General features: G+C 38.6%; 1 protein-coding gene across 6 annotated transcripts in view; it reads right to left on the bottom strand.

Annotated features, from left to right (window-relative positions):
* spri (Src homology 2 domain-containing protein sprint) overlaps window positions 1–24,824 on the bottom strand; it is a 141,716-nt gene that overhangs the window by 43,493 nt on the left and 73,399 nt on the right. For 5 of the 6 annotated variants that reach the window (XM_089263395.1, XM_089263397.1, XM_089263396.1 and 2 more), the window contains one exon: window positions 2,355–3,086. The exons of the other annotated variant lie outside the window; for it this stretch is intronic. In XM_089263395.1, the coding sequence (XP_089119521.1) occupies window positions 2,355–3,086 (732 nt within the window). The remainder of the gene's footprint in view (window positions 1–2,354; window positions 3,087–24,824) is intronic. 6 annotated transcript variants of the gene reach the window in all.

The raw sequence follows: 24,824 nt of genomic DNA, 5'->3' as shown, positions 1-24,824 counted from the left end.
GAGTCGTAGTCGGAGTCGGAGTCGGAGTCGCAGTCGCAGTCGCACTCGTCGTCGTTTTTGATATGGTAATGTGGCAATGGCAATGCGTGTATGGAATGTGCCATTATTAGATTTCAAGCTCAGCTCCGGCTGGCAAGGAGTAAGAGTAACAAAAAAGTGGATTTGCTTGCGGTCCCTCTCGCTCGCTCGCTCGCTCGCTCTCACTCTCGCCTCGTCGTCCTCGAGAGTGCTATAAAGTTATAATACTAATTAAGTTGTGTATTATGCATGTGCAGCAAGACGACAAGGAAGGCGATGGAATTGCAGCTGCCAGCCCAAGATGCCAAGGAGGCTGCGGCAGACTGCAAATAGTGCTCAGTTATTTAGGGTCTTGGGCGGGCTCTTTGGCTGGGGTTCCAGTTGGCGCTGCTCAAGTTGAGTGAGCAATTGACATCGTTTAGTTCAAGCACGTCAAGGGTATCGAAACAATGCCGTTGCTCGTGCTCGTGCTCGTGCTCGTGCCAGCAAAATGCTCGAAGACCGATATGACAATAGAAAGAGACAGCTAGCGAAAACAAAGAGAGATGCCACACTGCAGATATATGTATATAATGGTACACATGCATATATGTATGTGTATGTGTGGCGAGCTTATGGTGTTGGAAAGCAGGAAGCATTCGGTTGGGGCTCTAATGAGCTGCAGGTAGGAGACAAAGCCGAGAGCTGTGCTAAGAGATAAGACTTGAATAGGGATAGAGAATTGGTAGAGCTAGCCGAGCTGTAGGTGGGCCAAGCGGGTGGGGAAGAGCAAGGGCTCTAAAGCCTAAACTAAGGGTATTGTCAATTTAAAATTATAAACCGAATATTCTAATCGGAAGTCTTATTAGCTGAAGGCGGCGCTCACATAAAAGTACATATAAAAAAACTAAATGAAATGAAAAATGAAGTAAAGATTACGTTATATAGATCTAAGAGAATAAAATTTGTTGAGAATTTCTCCGAAATATGTATATGAATATGCCCAAGTTAATATTATAAGTGGGAAGCAAATTATCAATGCAGTAGAGTTCGGTTGACTATCGTTAGCTCAATGGATCGTCGTCATATCCGGAAGACCCTATGACCATATAAATTTGCTCATATGAGTTAGGTTGCCTATAAACCAGATGTATTTAGATAGAGAATTTCATACAGAAGAAAGTATAATTATTGGAATAGAACGGTTTAAGAAATTTTATGAGCAAAATACAGCTGCGAAAAAAAATAGCACCACTTGCATTATTTTTACTTTTTTGAGAATATTTTTAAGTATATAAAAAATGTTAAATATTTTTGTGATAGTTATTATTTGTTGCAATAATTGATTGTTTTCGCCTTTTATGAAAAAAAAACTAAATAAATAAATAGATCAATATATTTATAAATATACCGAGGAGAACTTCTTATTGTCGTAGCTGTTTATATTTTTGAGGGATTAATAAAATATTCTAAGTAAAAGAATTAATTCTTAATTGAATTATACACAAAAATATATATATATATTTTTAGAAATGAGCAATGAATTAATGAAATATATCGGAAATGAATGACTATTGGAATAGAGCGTCCCTTATACATATTTATAACAGTGCTAGAGACAGTGCTGTATAATTCCGTTTGAGTAGAATGTTAATGAACACTAAAATCGAACATGGCTTTGGTTGAGGTAGTGGAACACGTGACGAGACAATAAAGGGACAGCACGTGCAGAGAGAGAGGGAAAGAGAGAGAGAGAGAGAGAGAGAGAGAGAGAGAGAGAGAGAGAGAGATAGAGAGAGAGAGAGCGAGGGAGAGGGAGAGACGCAGAGAGACTCGAGGCAAGTGAAAAAATATGAACAGAATGGTCCTGAGAATGACCAAGACTACCAGCAATAAATCGCCCATATATATTCGACTAAAATATGGCTAAGCTCAAATTATATCAAAGTTTTCATCATATTAAAGCAAAAATCCAATTTAACAACAAAAACCAATTAGAGGTCAATTGAGTTGCAGGTTAAATGTTGATGAAATGAAAACAGAATGCACTAAAAACTTTTTCTATTAGCCTTCAGGGACTTCCACAAAGCAGAGAGAGAGAGCGAGAGAGAAGTTAAAGTGCTGTAAAATCCCAAAAGGCAAATTTCAGCAGAGCTGAGGGAAAACTTTATAATGAATGCTGAATGAAACATATCAAATGAATAAAGTGAAGAAGCAATTGAATAAATTAAAAATAATAATTGATAAAATAATGGTAACTAAAAGCTGTCAAGGGAGCTCTGCTCTGAGTTGAGAATAGGATTTCTCAAAGAGAGAGAGAGAGAGCATTTCAGTCGCAGTTGCATTTGAGTTCTCACCTCGCCTTGCTGTGACCTTTGAACTGTGCCACCTCGGCGTAACGGCGACCCAGCGGCACCTCCTGCGGACTGAGCAGCGCATCACAGTGGACGGCCGGCGCTCCGCTGGCCGCCTGCTCCATGGGCAGACTCATGCCCTTGAGCAGCTCATGGTGATTGATGCACTTCAGCTGCTCCTCGCTGCGATTGGCATAGTTGTGGAGCTGTTCGCGCAGCGAGTAGTCCACCGAGCTGCTGCAGGACGTCGACTCCGATGTGCTGGAGCAGCCGGGCGAATGCATGGCCCCCAGCTCATCAGCTCCATTGCCATTCTGCAGATCCTGATAGGCGGCATGGGCATCCTCGGAGCTGGTGCTCGAGCTGGAGCTGACGCTCGACTGATTGCTCTGGCTGGTATTGGTCGAGACGCAGCTATCCATGCTGGCTATCGAATTCCGATTGCCGTTCTCTGTGAGCTGCAGCTGCTGCTGTTCCTGCTGATGCTGATGCTGCTGTTGCTGCTGCTGTTCCTGCTGCTGATGTTGCTGCTGCACTGCAGCCACATCGAGCAGATCGTCCACCTGCTGCGGCACTATGATCAATGAGGTACGCTTGCGCAGCGTATCGTCCTTGGCATTCATATTCTGTTTGAGCGTTTTGTCCGACTTGGTATAGACAATCACCTCCACCTTGGATGTGTCCTCCATGGTGTCCATTGGGTTCGTCACGTGGCTCGTTAGCTCCTGCGACATGCTGTAAAGTTTACGTTTAGTACATCGTAATGCTGTGCACAAAAAACTCTCTCATATTTGATGCTACCAAAACAACAACAACAGCTGCTGCTGCTTGCAACATGCCACGCTTGCAGCTCGATTGACAAGCACACACACACACACACAGACACACACACGAGACATGTGTCAATCAGTTTTATTGAATTCGATATTTAATACGGCGCACCGCAAAACTCTGCTCGCATTTGCTATCAGCGCCCAGCCACGCCTGGCCAACCTAACACCCACCCCTCCCCCCGGCAACCTGCTGCTGTGAGTGGGCTGCAGCCGGGCTTAGGTATCGCGTAACGCATATCGCATATCGCATATCCCACTCGACACTCGCACAGCACTCAATGCATGAATTTTAATTTAACGACCATGTTTCGAGGCTTTCAAAATGTTATTACTAATAAAAACAGCAGGCCCAAACGCACCGGGACAGGGCCTGACGGCTGGGGGCGGGCGGGGGGTGTGTACGGTGGGACTGAGGGCTGATGTGTGGTCTCTCGCTCTGTCTGGTCTCATATTGTGTGACGTGCACCGTGCGACGCTTTTAGAGACATATAGATTCCACAAACGAAACCCGCCCACAGTCCAGCCCAACGGCAACACCTGCCAAACCGAACGCCCCAAGCACCCCGCCCCCCGCCCCCCAAATGTCGACTGCTTGTCAAACACTCAGCCAACTGGGCTGCGGTTGGTGTCGTTGGCCGGGGCGGCTTTCGGATACGGTAATGTTCTCCCTCTCTCTTTGTCTCTCTCTCCCTTTAGATGGAGGTATTAGAGCTATGTCAGGCAGTTTGTCAGGCAGTCAACGAATATCTGCAAGCTAGACACACTTCTTCAGCTACTTATGGGAGTTAAGAGTCCATGGAATGTTTGTTAGGATTATATCGAATTTTCCTTAAGATATTGAGCATGATTTGACAGATGGTTAACATTTAGTTTGACAGTCACTCGACCTAGACTTCCATTCGACGGAGGCTTTATAAATTCATCAAGCTGTCACAGTTGGGATCTTCTCTAAATCGTATGCTTCATATCAATATTTCCATATTTATTTGACAGTCACTTGACTTAAGAGTGAATAGATCAAAGTTGTTTGCCTAAGAGCAACTGATCTATACCTTCTTGGACAGGCAGGCAACTCTGTCATGCAGTCGAAGAATCTATGAAATATTGTTTACATATACACATATTTATATTTCCTATATAACCATATATTTAACTAGCTATGTCAAGCAATTAACGACAGCTTTGACAGTTACTTTACCTAAGACACAAACAAAATTCCTTCTCGCACAAACAGCTTCATTAAGCTATCACAAATACGATCTATATCCAGCCATATTCTCTGCTTTCTATGCTCTTCTATAATTTCAACATATCCATGACACATATTTACAAATATATGCACATATATTTAAAGTTCTTATAGATGTTGACAACCGAAGATTCAAGGTTTTCTTTTTCGTCCAAATTTTCTAGTTTGTATATGTTGTCCTAAAGATTTTGTTTAGATAAGTTTTGACATGAGCCAAGCAAAGCAAATTGTAGAATGCATAAATATGCTAAGAACTGTATGTTTGATTAAGCGACTGTCAAAATTTGACAGACACTTTGAAATTTGTAATCAAATCAACCTGATATTATAAATATATATATAATATTTTTCATTTATTTTCTATGCAAATAAATTATTTCAAAAATTTTTTTTTTTTTCCTGCCCCCAACATGTTTGAACATGCTGAGTTTTTACAAATTCATTTAATAAATGATTTCCCATGACTCGATTTGTTTATAAGAGCATTTGCAGTGCGTTGTCTGCTGCTTAAGAATGTTTATTTTTTTCTTCTTGTATTTTATGGCTGGCTTTATGAACTTTTAACAATAATTCTGTTGCCGCAACGCAGCTGTGTGTGTGTGTGTGTGTGTGTGTGGCAAGTATCCATTTCATTTTGTTGAAAATATGAAAAAATATTTCGTTTTTTTTTTTTTTTTACTTATGCACATATATTTACGTTTCATTTCGTGTCTTTTTCATGGCCTAAGTGGGTCTTTTTATAGGCATGGACATCATTTGAATTAACCGAAAGGAAGTTGAGTCGGTCAAGTTATGTGTGGAGCTGTGTGAGTGTCCCACATATAACACACACACACATATACACACACAGAGGGAGAGTCACATAACAACAATTTCTAGTGATAAGCAATTATAAACATTTGCTACTGTTTTTTTTTTCTCCATTTTTTTCATCTTTCATCTGTATTGCTTGCAATGTTTTGACATCAAAAGAAATTGAAACGAAACCCCAGCAAAAATAATCATAATACAAATACATATGTACATAATTATGTATACATGTATATGATGTAGCACTCGCTGGGTCGAGTCGCGAGTCATCTCTAAGGCCGAGAACAAAGTGGGTTTCATTTTGCGTCGTTGTGCTTCACTGAATTTTTAATTTATTTATACGCACACACACACGCACACACGCACACATACGCACACATTCAGAAAACCTATTTCGTCACGAACAATTCTTGATTTTTTCTAGATTTTTGCGGTCGTCTTTCCGCTTATCGTTAAAGCCCATTCATAGGCAATAAATCGAAATACATATTTGTAATTGTGAATAAATTTCAATATAATTCACACATGGGCATTGTTTTTATTGGCCTTTAAAGGCGGCGCATCCATATCAAATTCATAATTGGATCACAATTATGGATTATGTATATATGTATGTATGTGTATGTATGTATGTGTGTACATATTTGCATACTGCAATAAATACTATAAAAGGCATTGCTCATTGAGTCATTAATGGCATTTGTCCTTATTCTTTTCATTTCATATTGGGGCTATGATTCTATGAAATATTCTATGCGATGTTCTCTGGTTTGCCTATGGAATTTGTTCTACTTTTGTTTATTTTGATAATATGGCTATATGATTCCATGATATTTTCTATGCCTTGGCTTTGTTCTGAGTATCATATGGCGTTTGTTCTTTACAAATTTGATATTCTACCTACATATATGATTCCATTATTTTATATTTTATATGTTTTTGATATGTTTTTTGTCACATGATATTTACCTCTATTCTGTTTCTTTAATTGTAGCTGTATTATATTCTATACTATTCTATATTCTATGTTTTTACCGTGTTTGTTCTTTAGGGCATTCTCTATGTATTCTCTCTATGCATTCTCGATTTTTTTGTCATGTTTGTTTTTTAGAGCGTTCCCTATATTTCTATATATTCTATGTTTTTGTTATGTTTATTCTTTCTTTTGTCATGAGGGTTCTCTAGAGCATTCTCTCTATGTTTCTACATGTCTTTTTTCAAGTTTGTTCCTTAAAGTGCTCTATATATTTCTATATATCTTTAAACCATTTACTATATTTCTACATATTCTATGTGTTTTCATGTTTATTCTATTTATTTTCTATATATTTACATATTCTATGTTTTCGTCATGTTTGTTGTTTAGAGCATTCTCTATATTTCTATATATTCCATGTTTTTGCCATGTTTGTTCTCTATTTTTTATGTAGTCTATGTTTTTTTCATGCCTGTTCTTTATAGCATTTCCTTTATTTTTTCTATATCTAAAAGTACCACTGGCACATTCTGAGCACTTATTGGTACTCAGTTTCTATATTCTATGTTTTCTTTTCTATTTAGTGTTTTAGCTTTCCAAGTTTCATATGCTGTTGCTCTATAAGTTTGCAAATTACTTTAATAACTTGTTTCTATGTTTTTTTCTCTTTGTACTAGCTGCAATTTAGGGCAATATTTTCTTTGTTCTATGTTTTCTTTATATAGATTTAAGTGTCACCTAGCTCTGATGCACTCTCTGTATACATATTGATAGCAAATTCCCTCATTCTATGTTTCATCATGATCGCTTTAGTTTAGTCTAAAACAGGTTTTACCTCCTCTTACATAAACTCAGTTTATTTGAAATCGATTATGATTGTTTTCCCATTTGTTTTGGGTATGTTTACGTTGATGTTTCATTCTATGTCTTTATATGTGCTTCGCATTAGCGGCTCATTCACATTTCACTGGCATTAATCATACCTCTGATTCGATTCTCAAATGTTGCGATTTAATCGGCCAATTGATTGCGATATTTCATGTCACTGACTCACCCACGCTCGCCGGTAGCTCGGTCCGAGAGAAGCAGAAGAGAGAGAGAGGAGAGAGAGAGAGAGAGCTAGAGAGAGCGAGAGAGAGAGAGAGAGCGAGCGAGAGAGCTAGATCGAGAGAGTAGAGCTCTATCTCGCTCAGCTCTCATTCGCTAGATCCTCTCTCTCTCTATGCTCTCTCTCTCTCTCTCTCTCTCTCTCTCTCTCTCTCTCTCTCTCTCTCTCTCTCTCTCTCTCTCTCTCTCTCGGTCTCCCTCGCTCTCTTCTCCGATTGCTATTGTGCTCGCACGTGTTTTAAATTTTCATTCGTTATCAATGCAGTTTCGTAACTTTCACGACTTTGCTATGTATTTCTTGTTGTTGTTGTTGTTGTTCTTTGTCGTGCATTGGCAATTTATCAGCTGCTTGTTGGAGGGGTCAGTCGCAGCATGTGGGCGGGGGTTTCGCCTGGTTATTGAGTGAGCCGTGTGGGGCAGAGGGCCGCACAGAGGGGGTGGCAATGAGACGCGACATGAAAACATCGCAAGCGTTTTGTAATTAATGTCGCATTTCTGTTGTTGTTACTCGAATTGCAACCACACAACAAAAGCAACAACAACAGCAACAACAACAACAACCAAAGTCAATTACAACAATTGGAAGCCCAATTACAATTGCAATTTGCAATCAAATGCAATGTTCGTGCCCGATATATGTTCATATATATATAAATATATATACATATATAAATACATACATACATACATATATATTGGTTAGGTGTGTTTTAGACATTTCATTCGAATCGATTTCAAAACATTCATTCGCATTCACAACATGATTCATTTTCTCAGCTCGCTCGCTACGTTGCGCCGTGGGACAGAATTCCGCATAAGATATATTGTCGTCTACAATTTGTTGTTGTTGTTGTTGTTGCTGCTGCTGCTTCTTCTTCATCATCAGCTTCGTCGTCTTCTACTTTGTATTTCACCCCCAGCAAAAAGTTAAAAACAGAAACAGCGCCCAAGTGCCGCTATTTGTTAGCCATAACAGCACAACTACTAGCTATACCCTGTAATAGAGTGTGGGCCAAGAATAGGATATGATGATTGATAAGACTTTAAGCTGAGGCCTTTTTAAAGCAATGAAATGAGATTTCAAAGACTGCATGAAAGTATTTGTATTATAGTTTCTACTATAAGTATTTATACTATGTAAACTAACATTAAAAAAATAAAATAAAACCATAAACAAATAAAAATGAGAAATATAAAATAAAAATGAAGTGAAAATACTCGATAAAAGTTTACATCTGAAGAGACTTAAAAGACTGCAAGAATGGATTTGTACCCATAGTCTCTACTATAAGTATTTATACTATGTAAACTAACATTAAAAAATAAAATAAAATAAAACACTAAATAAATAAAAAAGAGATATATAAATTAAAAATTAAATGAAAATACTTGATAAAAGTTTACTATAAGTATTTTTACTATATGTCAAAAAACAATATTTTTAAACTAAAAAAAAAAATTTAATAAAAAAATGTGAAATATAAAATAAAAATAAAATGAAAATATTTGATGAATATTTAGGTCTACGAATAAAGTATAAGACGATCTCCTGCTCTTCTACGCTATTTTATACTGATATGTCAAAAGAAAACATTTAACTACAAAATAAAAAAAAAATTTAATAAGAAGATGAGAAATATAAAATTAAAATAAAATGAAAATACTTGATGAATATTTATGTCTACGAAAAAAATATAAGACGATCTCCTGCTCTTCTATGCTATCTATAGGAAATGAGGCTGGCACCGTTTCATGAACAGAATTCGTATAAAATTGAATCTTAGAGAAAACCAAATGGCCAAAAAGCCAAGTAAGTCACATATCATTAGGTATGTATTCCCCGAGATCCAATTTATGGACATATAAAACTACATTTGCTGAAAGCAACTCTATAATCAAATCATCAATTCTAAAACTTTCGCTAAAGATCAACAAATGGGCAAACAACTTATAAAAGTATTCAGCCATCAATACTCTGTGTACTTTTGGTATGCATATGCATATACATACAGTGCGCACTGTCTATACGCTTGTTGAGGGGTAATAGCTAGTCGAGCATTGCAAATATTTAATTTGCTTAGATTGCATGTGCATACACAGACATTCGCGACCCAGTGTACATACATACATACGTATATTGTGCCTAGGCACTGTATCAATATGTGAGCTGGAGTTAGAGTTGAGATTTCTGTTTCTGTTTACGTCTGATTACTATGCAAAGTGTGAAACGCAATTGTCAACAAATTGTCAGCCAAACTTGGGCTAGTTGAGCACAATTTCCACAATTGGCTGAGTCAATGGGGAGGGGGAGAGGGAGGGAAGAGAGCGAAGGGCAAGGTGAAGCTAGCGAAATGCGAATCGCGTTTCGACTTTTATTTCTTCTTTTGAATTATGGAACCCACTGTGGATGGGGGCAGCTGCTCCATTGTAGTTCACAATTGTTGCCGCGGCTGTTGACTGATAGTGTTCGATTTCAAGGCCAAATTGGGAAGCTCGGCTTAACGCGATTGCCATCTGCGTTTGCATATGGGCACCGTTAACTGAAAATGCCGACAATGAAGCACAATTATATAAGAATGCCAGCCCCATTGGGGAAGCCAAATGGGCGCCATAAATTAGCTCAATTAACCGATTCGCTATGAATATTTATTTATCAAAGTCTCTTCTCTACCCACTTATTGGCTATTGTGGGCTATTAAATGGGTATAGAAAGAAAGGCCTGAAAATATGGACAATGTACAGATAGAAAGACTGAATAGTTTATATGCTTATGCATATACATACATATATGAATGGATGTACTCAGACTAATTTGTTACGAATTTGAGAACATTTTACTTTCCTTCAAATAAATTATTCATATTTATATTTATATTCATATATTTATGTATTTATTTTAAGTTCCATACTCGTACTCATCCTCATATTTACATTCATATTCATATTCAGATTCAGATTCGTAGGAGAGGCACGGCACAGGCACAGGGCAGAGGCATATTCATATTCATATTCATATTCATATTCATATTCATATTCATATTCAATATTCATATTCATATTCATATTCATATTCATATTCATATTCATACACTATATTCATATTCACTTTCACATTCATATCCATTTTCATATTCATATTCATATTCATATTCACATTCACATTGATATTCACATTCACATTCACATTCACATTCATATTCACATTCACAAATACATATACATAATCATACGAATAGTCATATTATTCAGATTTATACTAATATTCATATGCTCATTCATATCCACATTCACATTCTTATTGAATTTCATATTGAACCACATTTCCATTTACACTCATATTCACATTGATTTATGCTCCATACCCATGCCCAACTTTTCAATGACAGCATTTATTCATAAAAAAGCACACATTCATTGCAAGTGCATTCATTCGATTCATCCAAGTGTGACTGTGATGAATCGAATCACTTGGCATCGCATTTGCACATCTACCATGAATGTGATTCATATTTGCATATGAATGATTAATGAATGATTATCGCTTAGGCTTACACACACACACACACACACACACACGCATCGTGGGGGAAAATTCCCCATTGAGTGAGGCCCCGTTAGACCCCCCCATACTACTTGCCCCATAAGTGGAATGCAATCAACTTTCGAGTTTCGCTTAGTCGAAAAAGCCAAAGTTATGCGCTCGAAACTTGCACAGCAAAATATTTTCACATTTTCCATTTTCATTTTACCATTTTCTTCTTTTTTCTCCGCTTTTCTTTATATACTGTACTGCTAAATACATAATTGGGCATATTAGCTTTGCGGCTTACTTTCTAGATAATAACGTGGGGCTTTTAATAGATATTTGACAGAAGTTTGGCTTTGACAGTTGCGGAAGCATTGCTGAATTACAGTTTTTGAGATACTGGAACTGTCTAACGATAATAATTCTTTGAAAGTAAAGTAAATTCCATGAAGTAAAGCTTGTCCATCTACAAATATCAGTTTACAGTTCTGGCATCACGACGAGAGTTACAGTTGTGAAGCTATTGAAATAGTTCTATATTAATGAAATATTTCTATATTACTGAAGTGTTTCTTTATCAATGGAATGTTTCTTCATCAATAGACTTTTTCTATATTGACAATATCTTTAAATATTGTTTAATTTCCTTCAAAAAATAGTTTGATAGTCATGGTATAGCAGTCCCGATTTGGAGCTCACTGCTGTGCAGTCCCCAGAAGTAAATGGAATTCTGCTTTAACTGCCTATATATAATCTAAGTCCAAAACTCTTTGAGACTGACTCATCGAGCTACTGATTGCTCTTAAGACAGTTTTGAAGTCTGGTCTCACAGTTTTAGAGTCACATTACGTTTGAGCTGTAAACAAAATTATTAATATCTCATTTACCATTAGAGGAACAGAGGCGTATCTGTTAAAGTTTTAGAGTCACTGAGACAATTGAAGAACAGAGTCATATCTGTTGAGGTTTTAGAGTGACTGGATCGAGGCATTCAGGCAACTGCTTTGCATAGATTTGAATTCCCATACTATAAATCCCATAGGTCTCTCTTAACAGAGCATGGCGTAGTCAGGCAAAGACTATATAGGTTTTTTTTTTGCATTTTAAAATAATTTTTTATTTATTTATTATTTATTTTTTTTGTTAGGGGTAGCACACTACATGGATGTACTATATGGCATACCGTTATGTGTTTAGTAATTTCTCAAATTCTCTCGTGTGTTCAATGAGGGAGCCGAAGCGGCTTTGGTGGTGACTGCGTTGCTTGTTACAACAAATTATTGGCGTTGCGCTTGGCACGTGCGCCCATTCTCCCCCAACCCCTCCCCTCCCTTTCGCCTCACCATAGCCACCCACACGGGGCTTTACTGTAATTGATTTCGTATTGTTGCTGCTGCGGCTGCGGCTGCAATGAATGCGATTGCTGCGTGCCGCGCTTAACGTTTACAGTTTTTGCTCTTTGCCTTTTGTAATTGCCCGTTAGGGGGTGAGTGGGAGGCGGTTTAAGGGTGGCATGGCATGACCAGGCGACTTACGCATAGGTATATTTGCAGATCTATCCTGGCCAAATGTTGCTCGCCTGGTGACAACATTAGCAAATTGATTTCGACAGAGTTTGAATGGTTGTTGAGACGTTGCTGCTTGTTGTTGTTGTTGTTGCTGGTTGTTGTTGTTGTTGGCATTGAGACAGCATCGCTGTGCCGCTATCCGAAACTGAAACCACATCCCGCATACATGTGTGTGTGTGTGTGTGTGTTTATGCGACGACTATATAACTCAAGGCCTGCGCACTTTGGCACGCCCACGCCGCGGCGCCCACATCAAAATGCCAGACGGCGCGGCGTTCCACAGCGACAACAACAACAGCAACAACAACAGCAGCAGCAGTGCAGGCGATAAGCAAAGTTATCTAAATAAATATATATACATATACATACATATATACATATATATATGTTTCTATGGCCTGCGACATGCGTTCATAAATTGTGTAAATGTAAATCGGATTTTTGTATTTTATTATTAGGGATTTTATTTGATATACATTTTGATGCCCCGTTGCTGTTGTTGTTGTTGTTGTTGTTGTTGGTGTTTTAGTTTTTATGGTTATTGTTATTATTGTTTGTGTTTGTGTTTATGTTGTTGAAAATTTAGAGAATTTGATTTTTAGTTCTGGGCGTTTTATGAATTTTTAATTTGTCCACTGCAATTTTTGTTTGATTTGTGAACTGAGCTAGAGGCCCTGAGATAAATTTAGTGGCAACACGAAGGGGCCTCAAATGTGTGCCAGTGTGTGTGTGTGTGTGTGTGTGTGTGTTTGCTGCTTACACAATTCTATGTATGCTAAGAGCTGGTGAAAGGAGCAGCAGCAGCAGCAGCAGCAACTAATCAAAGGCGTTGAAATATTTATGATAAAAGTCAGCTACAAAATGTAGCAGCAATAGCAGCAGCAGCAGCAAGAGCAGCAACAACAACAGCAGCAATAGCAGCAGCAGCAGCAGCAGCAACAACAACAGCAGCAACAACAACAGCAGCAACAGCAGCATTAACAGCAGCTGTTATTAACAAAGCTCTGCATACAATGGGATAACAAGAAACTGCAACACAAAAACAAAATATGAAAGTGCAGCAAGAGTAACAGCAACAACAGCAACGGGGCAATCAAAAAGCGCAACAAAGAAAACAAAAACAAAAAATCCAAAAAATAAAAAGAGAGCGAAACAGCAAAACCTGCTAAGCAACTTTTACGCTGTGGCGCGTGTGGAACGCATTGTGGATGCCATTGAATGACAGCGACTGACAAACCAAACGGTACCCACCCCAAAAGCACCAACAAAAAAATGCAGCAGCCCATTGCAAAAGCTGCGACGTGGACGTCAGCGTTAACGTCAACGTCAACGTCAACGTCGACAGCGACTGCATTGGAAAGAGAGCGCATTAGCTGTAAAGCTGCGCCACGCAGCTTGCCGCGGTCAATTAATAGACCAATAAGAGTTATAAAAACAAGAAGAAGAAGACGCAGAAGCAGCAACTAGACTGACGTCATGGAGCAGAGTAAAGCAGAGCAGAACAAGCAACAACTGTGCTGAAAGCGAAGAGGAGAAGGAGGTGGAGTGGTAAGACAAACATTGTGGATTTTAAGCTAAGATCTCAATATGGCAACGAGTTCTAATTAGAAACGAAGCCGCGGCGCAATTAGCAAGAGCAGAGCAGAGCAGTAGGTGAGGTGAAAGAGACAGAGATACAGGCAGAGGCAGAGGTAGCGGCAGCGGCAGCTGCTGCCCTCTAAGTACCCAGAGAAGCAGTGGGCAGTAAAAAACTAATGAAAAAAAATACCACAAAGTACGGGAGAGGTCAAGAAGTGGGAGAAACGGAAACGGTTTAATTTGCGCTCTTAATCATAGCAAAGATATTCCATCAACAGCTGGGCGATCGTTGTCCAGTGTCGAGTGTTGCCAGATCTGCAGAATTTGGCAAATCTATTGCACACATTTCTCATACACCCAATAACAATCAATACATATTCTCAGATCTGTCCAATTTGTCAGCTGTGCGCGCTATTCATATTCCCCAAACCAGAACAACAAATAACCAATTGACACTTTCGCGTCATTTGATTTGCATATGAATCGCATTAAATCGATATACAAATGAAATGCCGTACAACAGTTGATCGTTGGGGAAATTAGCATAAAAAGTCGCTGCGATCGGCGTTTGTTTACAGTTGCCACACAGCATATATAAGTCACTGAGCGGGTATATTAGTTCATTGCGAATCATAACAAATATTTGAATATTTAATTATATATTTATAACAATATTATTATGATTATAATTATCGTTACCAGAATTCTTTAATTATATTAAGAGGGTACATTTTCATTACAATTCATAAACATTTTCTTTTATTTTTATTTACATCAAAGTTTTATATCTATATAAAGTGAACATTTTATTACCAAATTCGTTTCCAGCTCTTAACTATTCCCCATTTACAGTTGAGCAGCGTGTCAACCACATCTCTCAACTCTCCCCAAATCATTTGAATTTCTTTGTGGCTCGGTCGCTAGGTCAAGTCGTAGTACCGTTAAGAACTTGTATTCCCCTCCCCAGTCCAGTCAGCCAAAATCTCGCTGTCTTTATCTATAGCGCATTAATTAAGCACTCTACCTTATGAAATGGCATTAAAATGCTTTCAATTTGCCGTCCTCGTCGTCGTCTCACGGACCCCAAATAAGAAAAAAATCAAAATATTAAAGCAAAAGAAGTGGGGAAATAGAAGTCGAAGTAGAGAATATAATAATAATAAAAATTTGATAGCCGACATTTTCTAGATCGCGTGCGCTATAAAAACTTTTCATTTCAATCGCTGCCAGCGTTTAACAAAAATATTTTTATAACAATATTTTTAAGTGTTTTTACAGAGCTTACAGAGAAAAAAAAACACACACACACAGGAAAAAACTAAGTTTGCTCGTGTTTTTTATGTTTGTTGTTATTTTTACGCCTTGGACTTGTTGAATCATCGGACAACAGAGCATTAAAAATAAAACAACAAAAACTGAAGCAAGAGATGAAAAACAAAACAAGTAAGAACGTTGCAGTCGGGCGCTACCGACTGCGGAATACTCATTCACATCCCGCGGAAAACTCTTTTTTGTAAATTGCAAATTTTGTTATTTTAGCTTATTTTATATTTTTTAAATATTTAAATTTTATTTTTATATTTTATAAAAATCTTTCCTTCCGTGTTATCAATGCCTATTAAGCCTATTTGTTTATACATATACATACATACATATGTATGTAGGTAGCTCAAGCATATAAATGTCGCAATTTGATAATACAAATGCCGATTGCCACGCCCCTAGTGGCCGTAGACACCTCATTTTTGGCCAGTTCTTAGAAAGAGCTAACGGTAACGTAAATGCGAAATTTGAATGCTTACGCTCAAAAAATGTGAAAATTACAGGGTATTTTTCGATATGCCACGCCCCCAAAGAGGCGTGACAAGTATTTTTGGGGCTTCGATAGGGGAGGTTACCAGTAACTCAACTATCAAAATTTGAAGCTTCTAGCTCTTAAACTGTCGGAGATATAAAGTTTTGCGGTTTGCCACGCCCCCTTTGGGCGGACATATATCCACTATAGCTTGTTGGACTTGGGAGGTCAACTCGCGTATATATACCAAATTTCAAGTTTGTAGCATCAATAGTGCCTAGAATATAGCCAAATTTGAAAAATCACTATATCTTCAGGTCCGATTTGCCACGCCCCTAGTAAGCGTAGACATACAAATTTTTCATCAGTCATTATAGAATTATAGCATTAGCTCACGTGCGAAATTTCAACGTTCTAGCTTTAGAACTTTAGGTGATACAGTTTTATCTGATTTGCCACGCCCCCAATAGGCGTAGATATATCCACCATAGCTTTTTGGACTTGGGGGGTCAACGCGGACCTAAATACCAAATTTCAACTTTCTGACTCTTCAACTAACATGATTTCTGGTATATCGGAAAATGTATTTTCCGATTTGCCACGCCCCTAGTGGGCGGATCGGGAAAATTTTAACACTTTATAAATCGGAGTTATACACGAGTATGTGTTCCAAATTTCAAGTCTCTAGCTTCAATAGCGGCGAAATGAACTGCGTTCATACGGACAGACGGACAGACGGACAGACGGACGGACGGACGGACGGACAGACGGACGGACAGCAAGACGGACATTGCACAAAACCAATATACTAATTCACTTCGTGAATGAGTATAAAAAAAAATAACGAAATATGATGCATACGCACATACACACACACACACACTGACATAGAGACGCACACAGCAACAGCAACAGCTGCTGTGGCAATGTTGCAATAATTATCAAGACTCCCAGACCCCAGCAATGGCAGACCCCCAACATCTCTCGCCCTCCCGCTCCCTCTCCCTCTCCCTGTCTGTCACATTGCCTCTTCATCATTTAGCTTGTGCTTAGCCCAACGCAACTGTAAAAGTTCAACACAAATATCTGACAACGTCAACGCTGACGTTGACTACGACGTCGACGTCAACGCGTCGCAGTTTACTCATTTGCAATGCCAATGCTGCTGTTGGAATGCGCGAGAGCGCCGCAGCTCACACACACACACACACACACACACACGCACACAACGACTCTCTTGCTTTACCCTTTCATGCGCGCTCTCTCGCGCTCACGATCATCTGCTCGCTCGGCTGGCGCGCTCAAAGAGGGTTGCTGCGCTGCCACCCATGTCGCAACTCTGATCAGCTGATTAATCATGCAGTTCAGCAGTTCAATGTGGAAGCAGAAGAAGAAGAATAAGAAGAAGCAGCTGCTGCTGCACTGAATTCGGCGTGTTAGATATGTACATACACACATACATATAAGCATGAAAATTGATTAATGCGTGACTAAGAGAAAACTTTAATTATGCCATATCGATTCAGTGGTAATTAAGGTATTTGTGAGAATATATGTATAAAATACTATGAGTGGAACTAGAAAAATATATGCAATAAGCGATATAGGATTTATAAATTAAGAGACTTAAATATTTAACTTAGTATATATAAGATAAGTATGTAGTACAATAAACTACTTCTTTTATATATCCCAATTTAAATATTTAATATCTTTATTTATAAGAACTAAATAATCTATCGAGGTATTTTGTGAGCAAATATTTATATGTAAATCCCATTAGTTAGTTTAAATAACATATCTAACAGTCAATATATACTATAAACTATACTATATACAAATATCTTCTCTTCTCATGACAGCTTTTACTTTGAGTAGTATTACATTCTGTAGAACTTAAAACGCTACTGTGATTAAAGATTAGTTGGCGTAGTAACAAGTGTAATTAGAGTAGAGTGATGAATGAGATTGATGGCGTTGATGATTTATGATAATCAGTTGAAAGATGATTAGCGAGTTAGCGAGGGCTAGAGATATGAATGAGATAGATGGAGTGAAAAGTGTTAAAATGATATGAACGTGCTAGATGAGCGGGATCAAGACGAATTCATGAAAATAATTTCATCTAATGTTGAGTGGAATACAGTGGAAGCCTAGGCACAGAGCACGTATTATTATGTAATACATATATATGTATATATATTGAGTTTTAGGCTTAGAAGAGCTTATACAAGATAAACTAATTAATCAAACTGCACTTTGAGGAAATTGGCATAATTAGTCAAGCAATTTAGATGAATATCTTTATATATATACATATTAGTATATCACATATACATACATAGTATATCATTCTCTATGTGTGCAACATTTTCTCGGAACTGTATCGCATCGCGTACAGCTTTATTAGACCCGTCACCCACAACCTGCACGGCTTGCACAATGGCATCCACATGCGATCCACAGGCACAAGCCCAAACGAACCAAAGCCATGGGCCACGATTACAGTTAAAGTTTTAGTTACGTGAATGCAGTCGTGGGCGAGCAGGAGGGCAAGAGGTGGCTCTCTCGCTCACTCGCTCACTCGCTCGCTCAGTATCTGATTACAGTTTGAATGCTTGCAATGAACCAGAAAATTTGCTTTGTGCCTAGTTTTGTTCGTGCTGCGGCCGCATCAAATGGCTCGCCGTCCAGGTGGATGCCTCCTCCAATGGGCGGACAATGGACGGCAGCGGAACAGGTGCTGCCAAAGCCACTGGAGTTTTGACTGCTGCCAGCTCGCTTGCTCGCTTGCCCTCTCTCTCTCTCTCTCTGTCTCTCTCTTGCTTTGTCTTTGTCATCCACTTGGCTTTGTCTGCACAAAACAAAAAAAAAAAAAGCTTGCAAAGATTTTTGCGATAGCTGACAACAACAACAACAACAACAACGAGAAGAAGAAGAACGAGATTAAAACGTGACTGGCAACAAGTAAAAGCCGAGGAATCGCCGCAGCAGCAGCAGCAGCAGCAGCTCCTGATGGATGCTTGGCCAAGTGAAGTGCGGCAACAGTGCCGCAAAGCAAAAACTACGACAATTACAGTTATTTTATGAGTTTGCAGAGCATAACCAATGCAGTTGCCATCGGCGCTGCAGTCGCTGTCGACGGCGACGTCAGCAGCAGCAGCAGCCACTTCATTTTGCAAAGAGAGCGGAAATTTAATGAGCAGCGCCCCCGCTCCAACAGCAACAGCAGCAGCAGCAGCAGCAGCAACAGCGTGTGGCATGTGGCATGTGCAGCAACAAATTGCGTTCCATCAAAATTTCACTCTATGCCACAAAGCAATGCACCGCACCCCGCAACCCGCCCCCCGCCCCTCAGGCGCCCAGCACCAGCTGCCGTAATGATGCATTTAGCTGATTATGAGGCGCGAGCCTGCAGTTGCAATTTGCAAATGCCAAACTGGAGCAGCAGAGCTTGCAACGTGCAGCGGGCAAACTTGCAGCTTGCAACTTTTGTGGTCATTTAGAGCGCGCAGCGGAGGATTTGTGGGCGTGGTTAATGGCAAAAGCGTGCTGCGCGGCCCAATGCGAAATTCCAAATGAATATAAAATCATGATGATGCTAATGATGATGATGACGGTGATGATGATGATGATAAAGAGAGAAGAGAAAGAGGAAGCAAAGAACCGTTGAGCGCCCATTTTGCGATTGAGTGCGATTCTAATTCGCTGACGTTGACAAAGTTCGAACATGCTCGAGGACGTTATGCAACACTGGCCCGGTAAAAAGCTGCAACTGCTGAAAATCGAATTCTCACGCTTTGAAATACTTCAGAAATGAGTTGCAGATGCTGTAGGAGATAGCTATGCAAGTACGTGCGGTGTTGCTGCACTTTGCAACACTGAAATAATATGGACAGTTTCGTTAATACCTAACTAGTTGGGATAGTTGAAACGGAATAGATATTAAAACTAAAAATGACAGATAGGCAAAGGTCAGGGATGAAATATACTCCACTTTGCAACATTGAAATGTCCAAAGAAAGTTTCACTACTTGGGACTGTTAAGACTCTCCACTTTGCAACACTGAAATGTCCATAGAAAATTTCATTACTTGGAATTGTTAAGAAGAAATAAAGCTTAAAGCTAAAATCAATGAGTTTACAGAGAAAGTTACGTAAATAGAAAACGCAAACGTTTTGCAACACTGCTACAATACTTTTGAACTAATTGATTTCAATTAAAATTGCATAAAATTGCAATTTCATTTAACAACACTATGACATTGCCTACGTATATTGAAATCTATACAACACTAGATTCTGTTTGATTCTTTACAACACCGAACGGAGATCATGGTGGAATAGAGCGGCAAAGCAGGCAGACATTGCTTCATATACATACGCATTGATATGCATTTTGCAATACTAAATTATTCATAATATCCACATATTTAATTTGTGTGCGTTTCACAACACTGGTATTGACTGTAAATCGAGACTAACAAATTGTTCGAATAGTTGATTGGATTGGTAAATTATGTTATATGTTTCTATAAGAGTTCCACAACACTGACTGACTTAACTAGCAATATAAAGAAGTTTTTTTACAGAGTTTTACAACACTTGCCTCTAAGGCTTAGTCAAATGAAATGCCACTAAATTTGTTTAGTTGAATTAAGTTTTGCGTTAACTACTCTTGGATCGAGTATACTTTAAGACATGAAGTTACGAGAACATACATACACACACAGACAGACACACACACACACACGCACGCACACATAGCAATTGAAACATAAACTTTGTTTATAACATCGCTCTTTGGGCCACATTTATTTAGTTGGCGTCGCACGCGACTTTCACATGAGCGCCGTGTGGCCAAAACCAACTGTTGCCAGGTTACTTGCTGGCCAGGCCGGGTCGGGCCAGGCCCTGTAGCCGCACAGTGAGCCAAATCAATCGCTGTAATGACCCAAATGGGATTTTGTTTCGCTTGGCGGCATAATTCATGGCTGCATAATACACTCGACGAATGCCACAGAGAGAGAGAGAGAGAGTGGGAGAGGGACAGGGGTGGGGGTGAGGGGGGAGGGTGGAGGTAGGGAGCGTTAGAGACTCCATTTGATTCCTGCTCAAGTGTGGCAGCAATGTGTGTGTCGCCCATATGGCCTGGCCTGTCAATGTTGCCACCATTTGTGGCAATTTCTTTTCTGGTTTTTTTTTTTTTCGGCTCGACGCGACTCGACTCGCACTTTTATTTGTGTTTATTGTATGGCAAAAGGTTAACGCAACGCCTCAGCCCCCTCCATATAGTCTATGTTTTTTTCTCTCTCTCTTTTTTTCTCTTTCCGCTTTCCTTTTACGCCTGCTTGCCTCGTGCCTCGTTTCGTTGCTGTTCGTTTAATTTTATTGCCTAATTTTCAACTTTGATTGCCGGCACAGTCCGCAGCTGCCACGCCCCACGCTACAGTTCGCCCTCAACGCATCACTTTCACGCTCGTTGACATTTTGCTTTTGTTTCTCTTTCACAGTTTTCCCCCACTCCCTCCCCCCTTCCTTGGCTGCGCCTTCTCGATTCTCGTCGCGCGACATAATCAATTTTTATATTTATTTTGCATTTTTATGCGGCCGTTGCGGCTGTTAATCGTGCGCCCACTGTCTCACTGTGCCACGCCCACACGCATTAGCCGGCCCAGCTGAATGTCAAGCGAGCAGAAGAAGCAGCAGCAGCAGCAGTAATAATAATAAGCGTTAAGCTCCCCCAATGTAATTCAAACAATTACGCAACAATTAACATTTACCAAATCAACAGAAAATATCGTAAATTCTTTTGGAAATTCTCTCTTCATGTGAGTTGTACCTGAACTGTTTGCTAAGGGTGTGGAAGACACTCTAGTGAGCTTAAGCAGTCATTATATTCATCATATTCGGGATACTAGGTACATATTTGCGATAAGAACTAATCTAGAAGAAGATATAGACATAATATCAATATAATAATGAATATTTATTTGATATTCCATCTAAGAAATATCTTAGCTAATGGTTAGGTGCATAAATTTCCCTATAACTCATAAATGAGTTACTTAACATAACATTAAATGCTCATTATAGACCAATTCAGAGCTATGTTAACTCGATGTCTTACATTACATTAGATATTCAATATATAAACATATACTGTATATATATACCGTAGCTCTAAAATATCTTAACGAAACTCGAATGTAATGTTAGATATATACAGTCAAGTACCGATAATTCGAAATGGCAAGGGGTCAGTTTTTTTTCGATTTACATAGAAATTTAAACTATCGATAATTATCGAGAATGCATTTTTTGCAAAGGTATAGATTTTTTTTTCGATTTATAGCGATTTTTTATTTATTTATTTATTATCGAGACTCGACTGTATTATATACATTTACAGATGGATCTATTATCGCTAAGAAATATGACAAACATTTCTTGCCCAAGCTACGCCCGTTTTATCTAATTTAACATTTCTCTGCCTATCTACTCCCATTGCCTCTACTTTGATATATAGCATGAATATGACAAATATCTAATGTAGTTTTCATTTCTACTATTTATATGTATATAATTGAATATCTGTTTTTCGATAGCGCCAACCAATCTTAGCCCACGGCTTCGTTTATTACAAAGTGGTTTGAACCCGGATTCGAGAGATAGAGAGAATGTTGCTTGACAGCCATTTAGCCTAAGCCTATTAGTACAGTAAACGCAAAAGATATAAAAAAAGATAGTAGAAACGAAGTTTATTCGAAATTATAAATATTTGCCTTGCATTTACAGTTGTGACTAGAAGTTTTCGACCCTCAATGCCTATTATATGAACTATTCTATGCACTTCAAATTGAAACATTTCTATGATAAAATATTCATAGAGTTTCTAGCAAACTTCTCCAACTGCCCACAAGAATTTCGCGCAGCTCGTCAACTGCATCGAAGCCACATGAAATCCCAAATACATTCATCCACTAATACGTCTCATCTAAAAGCTTTGCTAGGCAACCTGAACGCCCATTGACTGCTCAGCCCACTTGGAGGCGACATGCTGCTGTGGGCTTGGCGCAGCAGCAGCCAACGCTTGGGCTTGCCACGTTGTTGATCGTGCAACTATTTGCATGCCACCAAATGCCTACACACATACATATGAATATGCATGCACACACACACACAGAGTTTCATATGAATACATGTGCATAAAGGCGTTTACAATCGTGTTCATTAAAATAGAAATACTTCTACTATTTTTGTTTAGTCGACACAACTATTTTAATGCACAATAATTAAGAGAAGAGCAAAGGAAATAAATTAAAATTAACAAAGCAAAATATATAAACAAAAGTCAATACAAAAGGCAGTACCAAAAAAAAAAATAAAATAATAATAATAATAATAGAAAATCATTATTTTTTAATATATGTTTTTTTACATAACTTTTGTTTTTTTTTTCTTTTTAAATTTTTTTAAGTACATAAAAAAATAATATAATATAAAATGTATTAACAAATCTGATTTTAAAAAATAAATTACATAAGCAAAAAAAAAAATAAATTAATAAAAACATTTTAAACAATTTAAGAAAATTATTTGATTAAAAAGAAAATTAAAAAAAACTAAAAAAAATAGATGAATAACTCAATAAAATTACAAAAAAATAAATAAATAAATAAAAACAAATCAATACTAAACAATTGTACTAAACGAAATAAAAATATAAATTAATAAAAAATGTATAAGATATTAAATATGAATTTAAAATAAAAGTAAAAACAACTTAAACAAAATTAAATGAATAATATTAAAAAATATATTATATAATATATAATATAATGAATATAATTAAATGAAAAAGCTAACAAAAAATCGATAGGTTTTAATATACACTTAAAATCGCTTTCAAAATATCGTGTTCAACATTTATAGCTCAGCGTATGTATGTATATGTGTGTGTGTGTGTGTGCGTATATGCATTTTCAACACACCCACTTTTGCCACCCACTTTTCTGTGCTCCTTTAAAGCTGTCGGCGCCAAACAGTGAAATTTTCGTGTAGACCTAAGCGAAGAAATTCTTCACACATATCCGCATGGCCAGCGATCGAACGGTTCGAACCACTAGACATTCCACGCTCACCTGGCCCATGCTAGAAACTGTGGCAGCAACAACTGTTGCTGACAGCGGCGACAGCAGCAACAGCAGCAGCATTTGCTGGCCTATGATCGCAGCCAATAACAAACCAGTCAGTTACATATATATATGTATGTGTGTATATGTGTGTGTATATAGATATATGTATGTAAGCTATGGCTATATATAGACACCTGTTGGCGTGGGCGCAGCCATGCGCTGTCAGGGCCAAAAGCAAGCTAAGCAACAGCAGCAGCAGCAACATCTGCAGGTTGCAGGTGCATTGTTGTTGTTGTTGTTGTTTTTGTTGCTGCTGTTATTCCTTTGAGAGCAGAACGCCAACGCAAAACCAACAAAAGAGCCAACGCGCTGCTTCGCTGCCTCGATAAATCTTTCAGCATTTGCCTAGATTGAAAGTCTGGCGTCTCTCTCTCTCTATCTCACTCTCACTCTCTCCGATGCGTATCTTTGTATCTCATAGATACACGCACTCACGTCTTCAACAAACTATCATTAGCATCAGCAACAAGAAGTTTGCTTTGTTTTTCAATAATAACAACCCGCATACCCCCTCCCGCCTCCCATCTCCTATCCACCTCATCGCGCTCGCCCGGCTCATGCGTCGCTTGTAGGCGGCGTCTTCCATTTGGCTTCGCGGCTTGATTAAATGTTGCCAACGACAACGAACTTGAAGCTCAATCAGTTTTCTGTCTGCCAGTTCAAATATGAAAGAACGTCGCGACGCTACGCTCCGTCGCCAGGCCGCTAGGCCGCCTGCCCCGTGACCCCCCTGGCAACCACAATCGAGCTGCCTCATCATCATCATCATCATCATCAACGTCGTCGTCAACGTCTCAAGAATTTAAGCAAAATACATAAAAAGAAAAAAGAAC

The sequence above is a fragment of the Drosophila navojoa genome, chromosome X, assembly GCF_054131105.1.
Source record: "Drosophila navojoa isolate 15081-1374.11 chromosome X, UAZ_NAV_1.0, whole genome shotgun sequence".
Classification (NCBI taxonomy): Eukaryota; Metazoa; Arthropoda; class Insecta; order Diptera; family Drosophilidae; genus Drosophila; species Drosophila navojoa.
The sequence above is the reverse complement of the archived record's forward strand: the minus strand, read 5'-3'. Positions and strand labels throughout refer to the sequence as shown.